The sequence below is a fragment of the Cherax quadricarinatus genome, chromosome 40 (genome assembly GCF_038502225.1).
Source record: "Cherax quadricarinatus isolate ZL_2023a chromosome 40, ASM3850222v1, whole genome shotgun sequence".
NCBI classification, from domain to species: domain Eukaryota; kingdom Metazoa; phylum Arthropoda; class Malacostraca; order Decapoda; family Parastacidae; genus Cherax; species Cherax quadricarinatus.
The window spans coordinates 12,156,100-12,169,007 of record NC_091331.1 but is presented as its reverse complement, the minus strand read 5'-3'; the positions used below and the strand labels follow the sequence as shown (position 1 = coordinate 12,169,007).

At 45.1% G+C, this 12,908-nt stretch overlaps 1 protein-coding gene across 2 annotated transcripts in view; it reads right to left on the bottom strand.

The window, feature by feature from the left end:
• The window catches only part of LOC138853799 (mucin-22-like), a 276,359-nt gene that overhangs the window by 15,150 nt on the left and 248,301 nt on the right, over nucleotides 1-12,908 (bottom strand). For both annotated transcript variants that reach the window (XM_070092708.1, XM_070092709.1), the window contains one exon: nucleotides 4,027-4,088. In XM_070092708.1, the coding sequence (XP_069948809.1) occupies nucleotides 4,027-4,088 (62 nt within the window). The remainder of the gene's footprint in view (nucleotides 1-4,026; nucleotides 4,089-12,908) is intronic.

The window sequence follows — 12,908 nt, the reverse complement described above, 5'->3', positions numbered from 1 at the left end:
GTGTGACAGTGTAGTGCTGGTGTCAGTGTAACAGTGTAGTGTTGGTGTCAGTGTAACAGTGTAGTGTTGGTGTTAGTGTAACAGTGTAGTGTTGGTGACAGTGTAACAGTGTAGTGCTGGTGACAGTGTAACAGTGTAGTGTTGGTGTTAGTGTAACAGTGTAGTGTTGGTGGCAGTGTAACAGTGTAGTGTTGGTGACAGTGTAGTGTTGGTGACAGTGAAACAGTGTAGTGTTGGTGACAATGTAACAGTGCAGTGTTGGTAACAGTGTAATGTTGATGACAGTGTAGTGTTGGTGACAGTGTAACAATGTAGTGACAGTGTAGTGTTGGTGACAATGTAACAGTGCAGTGTTGGTAACAGTGTAATGTTGATGACAGTGTAGTGTTGGTGACAGTGTAACAATGTAGTGTTGGTGACAGTGTAGTGTTGGTGACAGTGTAGTGTTGGTGACAGTGTAGTGTTGGTGACAGTGTAGTGTTGGTGACAGTGTAACAGTGTAGTGTTGGTGACAGTGTAACAGTGTAGTGTTGGTGACAGTGTAGTGTTGGTGACAGTGTAACAGTGTAGTGTTGGTGACAGTGTAACAGTGTAGTGTTGGTGAGTGCGTAACAGTGTAGTGTTGGTGACAATGTAACAGTGTAGTGTTGGTGAGTGCGTAACAGTGTAGTGTTGGTGTCAGTGTAACAGTGTAGTGTTGGTGTTGGTGACAGTGTAGTGTTGGTGACAGTGTAACAGTGTGGTGTTGGTGACAGTGTAACAGTGTAGTTTTGGTGACAGTGTAACAGTGTAGTGTTGGTGACAGTGTAACAGTGTAGTGTTGGTGACAGTGTAACAGTGTAGTGTTGGTGACAGTGTAACAGTGTAGTGTTGGTGATAGTGTAGTGTTGGTGACAGTGTGGTGTTGGTGACAGTGTAGTGTTGGTGACAGTGTAACAGTGTAGTGTTGGTGATAGTGTAGTGTTGGTGACAGTGTGGTGTTGGTGACAGTGACAGTGTAGTGTTGGTGACAGTGTAGCAGTGTAGTGTTGGTGACAGTGTAACAGTGTAGTGTTGGTGAGTGCGTAACAGTGTAGTGTTGGTGACAGTGTAGTGTTGGTGAGTGCGTAACAGTGTAGTGTTGGTGTCAGTGTAACAGTGTAGTGGTGGTGTTGGTGACAGTGTAGTGTTGGTGACAGTGTAACAGTGTAGTGTTGGTGACAGTGTAACAGTGTAGTGTTGATGACAGTGTAACAGTGTAGTGTTGGTGACAGTGTAACAGTGTAGTGTTGGTGACAGTGTAACAGTGTACTGTTGGTGAGTGCGTGACAGTGTAGTGTTGGTGACAGTGTAACAGTGTAGTGTTGGTGTCAGTGTAATAGTGTGGTGTTGGTGAGTGCATAACAGTGTAGTGTTGGTGACAGTGTAACAGTGTAGGGTTGGTGAGTGCATAACAGTGTAGTGTTGATGACAGTGTAACAGTGTAGTGTTGGTGACAGTGTAACAGTGTAGTGCTGATGGCAGTGTAACAGTGTAGTGTTGGTGACAGTGTAACAGTGTAGTGTTGGTGTTAGTGTAACAGTGTAGTGTTGGTGACAGTGTAACAGTGTAGTGTTGGTGACAGTGTAACAGTGTAGTGTTGGTGACAGTGTAACAGTGTAGTGTTGGTGACAGTGTAGCAGTGTAGTGTTGGTGTTAGTGTAACAGTGTAGTGTTGGTGACAGTGTAACAGTGTAGTGTTGGTGACAGTGTAACAGTGTAGTGTTGGTGACAGTGTAACAGTGTAGTGTTGGTGTTAGTGTAACAGTGTAGTTCGGTGACAGTGAACAGTGTAGTGTTGGTGACAGTGTGACAGTGCAGTGTTGGTGAGTGCGTAACAGTGTAGTGTTGGTGTCAGTGTAACAGTGTAGTGTTGGTGACAGTATAATAGTGTAGTGTTGGTGACAGTGTAACAGTGTAGTATTGGTGACAGTGTAACAGTGTTGAATAGGTGCAACATTCTCGTGCCTTGAAATATTGACTATGACGGTGTTGAACGTTATCTGCTGCAACACAGGTTGGAACACAGGATAGAACACAACATGGAACACAGGATGGAACACAGGATGGAACACAGGATGGAACACAGGATGGAATACAGGATGGAACACAGTGTGGAACACAGGATGGAACAGAATAACACAGTGTTGAACACAGTGTGGAACACAGGATAGAAATACTATAATATAGTATTTCTCCACGGATACTGCTACATTATAGTGTTTCTTCAGAAATATTGCTATATTATAGTGTTTCTTCAGGGATACTGAACACAATGTGGAACACAGGATGGGACACAGCATGGAACACAGTATGGAACAGTGTGGAACACAGTATGGAACTGTAACAAAAAACGCGATATCTAATAATGATAGAGATCTCCAGTGAATACTAGAAAGGACTGCCCTTCTAGCATCCAGCCTGTTACTGGGTTTTTGTAACAAGTAGTCAGTATCCTGGTCCAATTATCCATTAGAATTTAATAGTAAAACTTAGTAGTGCTTCAGTATTACAACTGGTAGGCTACTAACTAAAGAAATTAAAATTCAAGAAGTTTATTAATAAAGATAAAGTTGTCTAGGTGGACAATGTCAAAGTAAATCAAAGTGATCACTTTAATATATTATAGGATACAAGTTCCTACGTCTCTCTCGTGTACAGTATTATTGTGCTGAAGGTACACATCATATCTTTATGGCTTTTAAGTACCGTCTGGTACATTGTCAGCATTTAAGAACATAATACTAATATATACAAGTGAGTATGTAAGTGCTTTAAGTAGTTCGCTATGTCTCAAGACTCGACTCGACTTAACCAGTGACTGACTAAAAGTCCTCACATAAACTAACTTCTTGACCAACCTGGCAATCAGAACAGCTTGCTTGAACAGTAAAACGACCGATTCGCCGAACAGCAATATAACAAGCAACAACGACACAGAATCAGGAACAAGGAGATAACATAACGACTTTAAGTAGGGACCATCTGCAGATCCTCCACAAAAGTCACAAAACTCCCATACTACTGAATCTAAGTTCAGCATTAGAAAATCCCCGACTGTGACAATACACAGATACCAGTACAAATTAGGTCAGAAGCTACAGCTCAAGACCTGAGTTTCTCAGAGTGTCAGTGTGACACACAACCTCAGCAAAACGTCGAAAATCACTAAGTCTAGGCTATGCTCTGTGAACAGAGTTACACAGAACTAACAACAAGAGAGAGCGACAGAGATGATGTTCCAACAAGGGCCAGCAAGGGAGAGCTGGAGAGGGAGGTGTTGTTGGAATCACCATCAAACAGAGAGAGAGAGAGAGCTAGCGAAGGCAAAGCAGTGTCCTCTCACCCAGGTGAGGTGTGATCATCCCACCCTGATCACGTGACTCTCCGTGGACTGCTGCTGCCCAGCAACCACAGAAAAGCCGGCAGCAAAACAAGCGGAGTGGTAGTTACAGTAGTTAGACAATGCGGCAGCTACTTAACACTCTCGAGCAATGACCACTGAATAATGTGTAAATGTTACATCCTACCTAATAATATAACTAAGTCAAATAATAATATAAAGCAATATATTTACAATTTAGCTAATATTGCAAATATAAGCAATATAAAATTATATGAACAGGTAATATACATTATATACATTGTGACCCATTCAGGGGTCGCAATGGGAACACAGTGTGGAACACAGTGTGGAACACAGGATGGAACACAGGATAGAACACAGTGTGGAACATAGCATGGAACACTACAGTGTGGAACACAGGATATAACTTGGACAATGGTGTTACATAGTAAATTATGTAAAAAAAAATTAAGATGTGCCAGTAAGGTCACACAGCGCTGCTATCCTCACTAGATCATTAATTAACAACCTTAGTTTGTTAAAGGCACTGGAGAACGTGTGTTTGTGCACGAAGCAAAGTAACGAGATATATTCTCGCTGCCTGAGGTGTTACATGTTACCTGGGAGACTGTTACTGTTACCTGGGAGACTCATATTGTTACCTGGGAAACGTCCTGAGTGAGGGAGCCCGCAAGGGATGACTCTCCACTTGTCTTCACTCCACCTGTAAGATAAAAGAGGACAGTAAACATGTGATTTCAGAATATGCAAAACAAGCACTGTGAAAGAATAGTGAAATTCAAAGCGCTTTCGTGACTACTCACATTATCAAGGAACAATAAAAGTAATATGTATGTATAATGTTCGCCAAGACCGGAGTCCTGACACGGGTCTTAATCTTGCGATGACCCGTCTTTGGCTCCCGAAGTAAAAAGGGTTCTGCAATGTTGGAACGCATGCTGCTCAAGCATTGTTCTGGTCGTTCATCTGGTGCGTCTCACAAGCGATAGCACCGTATGTACTCCTAACTGTAGACACTAGCGAGGAGGAGGATATGTCGTTATCACGGGCAACAGCTTGTCTGGTTCGTTGACTCTATGATACACTAGTGTGGCCGCAGTCATCTCTGGGTCCTCTTAGGGAGGGGATATCAGTGCTAGTTGCCTGCGGAGTGTCTAATTAACTTCGCACTTCAGAAGACAGTGTGTTAGGGGGCGCTGGGCAACGTGCTGGCTGTGGGAAAGCCCAAACGAAGCCGATGGATGGCGGTACACTGCGCTCTGGGCTAGCTTCTATCATATGGAGCAGCTGGGAGCCAGTGTACGTGTTCACACAGCAGCTGGGAGCCAGTGTACGTGTTCACCCAGCAGCTGGGAGCCAGTGTACGTGTTCACACAGCAGCTGGGAGCCAGTGTACGTGTTCACCCAGCAGCTGGGAGCCAGTGTACGTGTTCACACAGCAGCTGGGAGCCAGTGTACGTGTTCACCCAGCAGCTGGGAGCCAGTATACGTGTTCACCCAGCAGCTGGGAGCCAGTGTACGTGTTCACCCAGCAGCTGGGAGCCAGTGTACGTGTTCACCCAGCAGCTGGGAGCCAGTGTACGTGTTCACCCAGCAGCTGGGAGCCAGTGTACGTGTTCACCCAGCTGCTGGGAGCCAGTGTACGTGTTCACCCAGCAGCTGGGAGCCAGTGTACGTGTTCACCCAGCAGCTGGGAGCCAGTGTACGTGTTCACCCAGCAGCTGGGAGCCAGTGTACGTGTTCACCCAGCAGCTGGGAGCCAGTGTACGTGTTCACCCAGCTGCTGGGAGCCAGTGTACGTGTTCACCCAGCAGCTGGGAGCCAGTGTACGTGTTCACCCAGCAGCTGGGAGCCAGTGTACGTGTTCACCCAGCAGCTGGGAGCCAGTGTACGTGTTCACCCAGCAGCTGGGAGCCAGTGTACGTGTTCACCCAGCAGCTGGGAGCCAGTGTACGTGTTCACCCAGCAGCTGGGAGCCAGTGTACGTATTCACCCAGCAGCTGGGAGCCAGTGTACGTATTCACCCAGCAGCTGGGAGCGAGTGTACGTGTTCACCCAGCAGCTGGGAGCCAGTGTACGTGCTCACCCAGCAGCTGGGAGCCAGTGTACGTGTTTACCCAGCAGCTGGGAGCCAGTGTACGTGTTCACCCAGCAGCTGGGAGCCAGTGTAAGTGTTCACCCAGCAGCTGGGAGCCAGTGTACGTGTTCACCCAGCAGCTGGGAGCCAGTGTACGTGTTCACCCAACAGCTGGGAGCCAGTGTACGTATTCACCCAGCAGCTGGGAGCCAGTGTACGTGTTTACCCAGCAGCTGGGAGCTAGTGTACGTGTTCACCCAGCAGCTGGGAGCCAGTGTACGTGCTCACCCAGCAGCTGGGAGCCAGTGTACGTGTTCACCCAGCAGCTGGGAGCCAGTGTACGTGTTCATACAGCAGCTGAGAGCCAGTGTATGTGTTCACCCAGCAGCTGGGAGCCAGTGTACGTGTTCACCCAGCTGCTGGGAGCCAGTGTACGTGTTCACCCAGCAGCTGGGAGCCAGTGTACGTGTTCACCCAGCAGCTGGGAGCCAGTGTATGTGTTCACCCAGCAGCTGGGAGCCAGTGTACGTGTTCACCCAGCTGCTGGGAGCCAGTGTACGTGTTCACCCAGCAGCTGGGAGCCAGTGTACGTGTTCACCCAGCAGCTGGGAGCAAGTGTACGTATTCACCCAGCAGCTGGGAGCCAGTGTACGTGTTCACCCAGCAGCTGGGAGCCAGTGTACGTGTTCACCCAGCAGCTGGGAGCCAGTGTACGTGTTCACCCAGCAGCTGGGAGCCACTTGATATTGGAGTTCCGCAGGGAAGTGTCCTTGGTCCCCTGCTCTTCCTCATATACATCAATGATCTTCCAAACGTATCTCGACACCTGAACCCCATTCTCTTTGCTGACGACATGACTTATGTCATCTCTCACCCTAATCTTGCCACCCTCAACACCATTGTTAACGAGGAGCTGATCAAAATATCGACTTGGATGACGGCCAATAAACTTACGCTTAACACTGACAAAACCTACTACATTATGTTTGGTAGCAGAGCAGGAGATGCACAAATTAACATTAAGATCGACAACACTCTAATTACCAGACATAATGAGGGCAAATTCCTAGGCCTATACCTTGACAACAACCTGAATTTTTCAGCACCCATATCCAACACATAACCAAAAAAGTATCCAAAACGGTTGGGATCCTCTTCAAGATACGATACTACATGCCGCAAAATGCCCTTCTCACACTATACCACTCATTTATCCATACCTCACCTATGCTATTTGTGCTTGGGGATCAACTGCAGCAACACACCTAAAGCCAATAATAACCCAACAAAAAGCTGCAGTAAGAATAATCACTAAATCCCATCCCTGGCAACACCCCCCCCCTCACTCTTCATAGATCTAAACTTACTCCCTGTTCAGTACATCCACACTTACTACTGTGCAATCTACATCTACAGGACCTTAAACTCCAATATCAACCTTGACCTAAAACGCTTTCTTGATAGTTGTGACAGAACCCACAGGCATAACACCAGACACAAACATCTCTACGACATTCCCCGTGTCCTTTACAAAAATTCAATGTATGTCAAAGGCCCTAAAATCTGGAACACCCTACCTGAGAACTCTAGAACTGCAGACACATTCATCACCTTCAAAACTACCATTAGAAAACATCTTATCTCCCTGATACACCCCATCAACTAACTACACGAATACCACCTGGTGATTCACACTTGCACTCACTCACCCATTTGACCATAAACAGAAATATTAATCTCAATCTTAAAATAATGAATCCTGTGATACTCCAATACTGAAACTATGTACTGTGCCAAAACAAAAGCATTCACATTGCTAAACTCACAAACTAGTATTTAGTCACTTAGCCATAATACCAACTTACCTCATAATTTGTAATATTTTAAAATTAAGAATTAAACTAAGTCTGCCCGAAATGCCTAGCCATGCTAGGTGTTCTAGTGGTACACTCTGTAATCGTTATTTTACTACTTGTAAACCACACAATAACCAAATTCTGTAAACTCAGTATTGTAATCCTTATAGAGAATAAACTTTGAACTGAATTGAATTGAATGTACGTGTGTGGGTGTCATCCTGGAGTAGAACTTTCAAGAACACCAACGTGGGTATCATCCCGGAGAAGAACGCTCAAGAACACCATCGTGGGTGTCATCCCGGAGTAGAACTTTCAAGGGCACCATTGTGGGTGTCATCCTGGAGTAGAACTTTCAAGGACACCATCGTGGGTGTCATCCCGGAGTAGAACTTTCAAGGACACCATCGTGGGTGTCATCCCGAAGTAGAACTTTCAAGGACACCATCGTGGGTGTCATCCCGGAGTAGAACTTTCAAGGACACCATCGTGGGTGTCATCCCGGAGTAGAACTTTCAAGGGCACCATTGTGGGTGTCATCCTGGAGTAGAACTTTCAAGGACACCATTGTGGGTGTCATCCCGAAGTAGAACTTTCAAGAACACCATTGTGGGTGTCATCCCGAAGTAGAACTTTCAAGGACACCATTGTGGGTGTCATCCTGGAGTAGAACTTTCAAGAACACCATTGTGGGTGTCATCCCGAAGTAGAACTTTCAAGGACACCATTGTGGGTGTCATCCTGGAGTAGAACTTTCAAGAACACCATTGTGGGTGTCATCCCGAAGTAGAACTTTCAAGGACACCATTGTGGGTGTCATCCTGGAGTAGAACTTTCAAGAACACCATCGTGGATGTCATCCCGAAGTAGAACTTTCAAGGACACCATTGTGGGTGTCATCCTGGAGTAGAACTTTCAAGGACACCATCGTGGGTGTCATCCCGAAGTAGAACTTTCAAGAACACCATTGTGGGTGTCATCCTGGAGTAGAACTTTCAAGGACACCATCGTGGGTGTCATCCTGGAGTAGAACTTTCAAGAACACCATTGTGGGTGTCATCCTGGAGTAGAACTTTCAAGGACACCATCGTGGGTGTCATCCTGGAGTAGAACTTTCAAGAACACCATTGTGGGTGTCATCCTGGAGTAGAACTTTCAAGAACACCATCGTGGGTGTCATCCCGGAGTAGAACTTTCAAGGGCACCATTGTGGGTGTCATCCTGGAGTAGAACTTTCAAGGACACCATCGTGGGTGTCATCCTGGAGTAGAACTTTCAAGAACACCATCGTGGGTGTCATCCTGGAGTAGAACTTTCAAGAACACCATTGTGGGTGTCATCCTGGAGTAGAACTTTCAAGAACACCATCGTGGGTGTCATCCTGGAGTAGAACTTTCAAGAACACCATCGTGGGTGTCATCCTGGAGTAGAACTTTCAAGAACACCATCGTGGGTGTCATTCCGGAGTAGAACTTTCAAGAACACCATTGTGGGTGTCATTCCGGAGTAGAACTTTCAAGAACACCATCGTGGGTGTCATTCCGGAGTAGAACTTTCAAGAACACCATTGTGGGTGTCATTCCGGAGTAGAACTTTCAAGAACACCATTGTGGGTGTCATTCCGGAGTAGAACTTTCAAGAACACCATTGTGGGTGTCATTCCGGAGTAGAACTTTCAAGAACACCATCGTGGGTGTCATTCCGGAGTAGAACTTTCAAGAACACCATTGTAAGCCACACTGTTGGGTTATCTTTTAATATCGTAATATATTACCTAAACTAACAATCGTAAGTTCTTGCAGGTGTCGCCTGAGGTTAATATAAACATGATACGAATCAACTCACGTGGACACGAGGACAAGAAGTAAGTGCTATGTTGCATATAACCATGATTACTTCAGCAATATATATAAGTGTGACAAATGTAACAGCCTTCCTTAATATCAAGAAGCTTTCTTTCGTCACATAAGTAGAATTAATTTTGGAATAGAATTCAGAGTACTTGTTTGGACTGCACGTCTTCTCAAACACATAAATTTTACCAACTCACAGACGCTTGTTATCGTGCTGGTGATTTAACATGAGGGACACAGCTGATCTGTGCTTAGAGAGGTAAGTCTTATTAGAATAGATACTATATAACCACATTTTTTAATGGGATCGGCCGGTAAGCCCGCGGAAGGCCTCGGTCAGATGACCAATAGTTTCTGCTGTAGGTCATATGACTAAGATCCGTGTCGAGAAACGCTTGTCCTGTTTCCTCGCAAACCTTACCTAACCTAACCTAGGACAGAGCTGAGCTATGCTAGGAGATGTAAGTTTTACCATGACCAGAGGAAAGAGAACTGGGGGAGACATGATCACATCGTGTAAAATACCAACGTCACGAACACGTCATTTTTGTGATTTGACAGAGTCCACTGTGTGGGCGAAATGTCGTCAGTAAAGCTGCGATTTAACTGCATCTGTGGCTCTTTACCAAAAAATACAGGTGCAGAGCAGCTCTTATCAGGTCAACGTTTCGCTCTATGTAGAGCTTTATAAAGTCACTGACTTGATAAAGCTCTACACAGTCCTCACAACAAAAGCTTATTTTGCACCCGGGTCTTATCTTCACTATTGTCTACAGTACGCTACTCTAACCAAAGTTCATGGAATAAAGGATAAATACAACCAGCTTTTCTGCAGTGAAATCTACAGCTGTAAGAGTCGTCATCCTGCTCACATCATATCAGAACCCAGCTCTTAAACCATACCACGGGGGGGATTTGAACCCGCGGTCAGAGAGTCTCAAAACTCCAGACCGTCGCGTTAGCCACTAGACCAGCTAGCCACAATAAGATTAGTCCAACTAGGTATATTTTTACACCATAGGAAGGTTAGCATAGGCACCACTGTGACCACAAATGCAAGTGATATGGTTTGTTTGCAATCGTGTCATTACGATTTCGTGAGTCATGTTAACCCAGCTCTTGTCATCATACTCAGCTCTAAGGTACTCTACCATCCTCCTTCCCACAGGATATCATCCACAACAGTCGACCAAAACTCAGGTATCCATTTACTTCCTGGTGAGTAGACATAACAGGTGTGAAGGGATCTGCCTATTCATCGTCAATTGCTTGACAGACAACTCCAGAGAACCTGAGTCACTCAAACACTGAGGCTGTGGCTGAGTGCCAGGAAGGGTTCAAATGGATCATATTTAATAAGAGTTGAAAGCCTCATACCAGCGAGAACACTAACCCTAAGATACCAGGTTCAGGTTCAGGTAGGTATACCAGGACGGTTTCTGGCCCTGGTCTTTTCCATGTGGTAACCCGGTATCTAAGATAACAGAGATTTTAGAGGCGCGTAAGATACCCCGTCTTCTAATAACATGTTCATTTTTCCACTATAATCGACCTTGTCCATAATTACTACTGTTTCATAAGGTGAAGTCCAGGATCTTTCCTATAACTTAACAAATCTTTGAGAACAATTGTGTTGCAGATGTCTGAGTGCTGCTCACACCTCTGCAACAGACCTTGTATATATATATATATATATATATATATATATATATATATATATATATATATATATATATATATATATATATATATATATAATATGAAAATATGTGGTGGTAGGGGAAGCGGAATATTGAAACGGCTTCAGGAAGAAATCCAAATATTCTTCCTTGAAGCCTTTTTATCCACTTCTCCGAGGCTATGGGTCCCACAATTTACACCAGAGGTGGACCAATATGTATATATATATATATATATATATATATATATATATATATATATATATATATATATATATATATATATATATGTATATATATATATATATATGTCGTGCCGAATAGGCAGAACTTGCGATCTTGGCTTAAACAGCAACGATCATCTTGCCATATAGGACAAGTGAAAATTTGTGTATGCAATAATTTCGCCAAAATCATTCTGAACCTAACGAAAAAAATATATTTGATTGTGTTTGTTTAGTATTAAATTATCTTAAACGTATTTAAAATATATTTAGTTGGGTTAGGCTAAAATAAATTGCTCTTGTTATAATAAGGTTAGGTAAGTTTTCTAAGATTCTTTTGTTGCAAAATTTAAAATTTTTACATTAACATTAATGAAAAAAATATATTTTTAAAGGTATAAGAGAAAATTTCAGAAAGGGCTTAATTTTAAATGAGTTCTTGCTAATTGACCAGTTTTACATATTCGGCACGACATATATATATATATATATATATATATATATATATATATATATATATATATATATATATATATATATATATATATATATATATATATGATGAAGTTTACGTTGATCGATATTATAAGTAATAAAGATTTACTGTGTGGTGGTAACAAGGTTATGTGTAGCCTTAATGATGTACTGTAGTATATAGGTTATAAACTGCATTAAGCAACCATACCAGGCCAGTCATAGCTTGGAAAGTCAGTTTTACAGAATAAAAAACTATCAAATAATGCATAAGAAAGTAAAAGTATGTGTATACTGACTGTAAGTTGAAGTTAACATTAACCTGTCATCTTAACCGTCTTCAACACACAAAAATATCAGTAATCTTGCTGGAGTGCCTCCTGCATGCTGCCTCCTGCATGCTGCCTCCTGCATGCTGCCTCCTGCATGCTGCCTCCTGCATGCTGCCTCCTGCATGCTGCCTCCTGCATGCTGCCTCCTGCATGCTGCCTCCTCCATGCTGCCTCCTGCATGCTGCCTCCTGCATGCTGCCTCCTGCATGCTGCCTCCTGCATGCTGCCTCCTGCATGCTGCCTCCTGTATGCTGCCATCTGTATGCTGCCTCCTTCATGCTGCCTCCTGCATGCTGCCTCCTGCATGCTGAATCCTGTATGCTGCCTCCTGCATGCTGCCTCCTGCATGCTGCCATCTGTATGCTGCCTCCTGCATGCTGCCTCCTGCATGCTGCCTCCTGCATGCTGCCTCCTGCATGCTGCCTCCTGCATGCTGCCTGTATGCTGCCTCCTGCATGCTGCCTCCTGCATGCTGCCTCCTGCATGCTGCCTCCTGCATGCTGCCTCCTGCATGCTGCCTCCTGCATGCTGCCTCCTGTATGCTGCCTCCTGTATGCTGCCTCCTGCATGCTGCCTCCTGTATGCTGCCTCCTGCATGCTGCCTCCTGCATGCTGCCTCCTGTATGCTGCCTCCTGCATGCTGCCTCCTGCATGCTGCCTCCTGCATGCTGCCTCCTGCATGCTGCCTCCTTCATGCTGCCTCCTGCATGCTGCCTCCTGCATGCTGCCTCCTGCATGCTGCCTCCTGCATCCTGCCTCCTGCATGCTGCCTCCTGCATGCTGCCATCTGTATGCTGCCTCCTGCATGCTGCCTCCTGCATGCTGCCTCCTGCATGCTGCCTCCTGCATGCTGCCTCCTGCATGCTGCCTCCTGTATGCTGCCTCCTGCATGCTGCCTCCTGTATGCTGCCTCCTGTATGCTGCCTCCTGCATGCTGCCTCCTGCATGCTGCCTCCTGTATGCTGCCTCCTGCATGCTGCCTCCTGCATGCTGCCTCCTGCATGCTGCCTCCTGCATGCTGCCTCCTT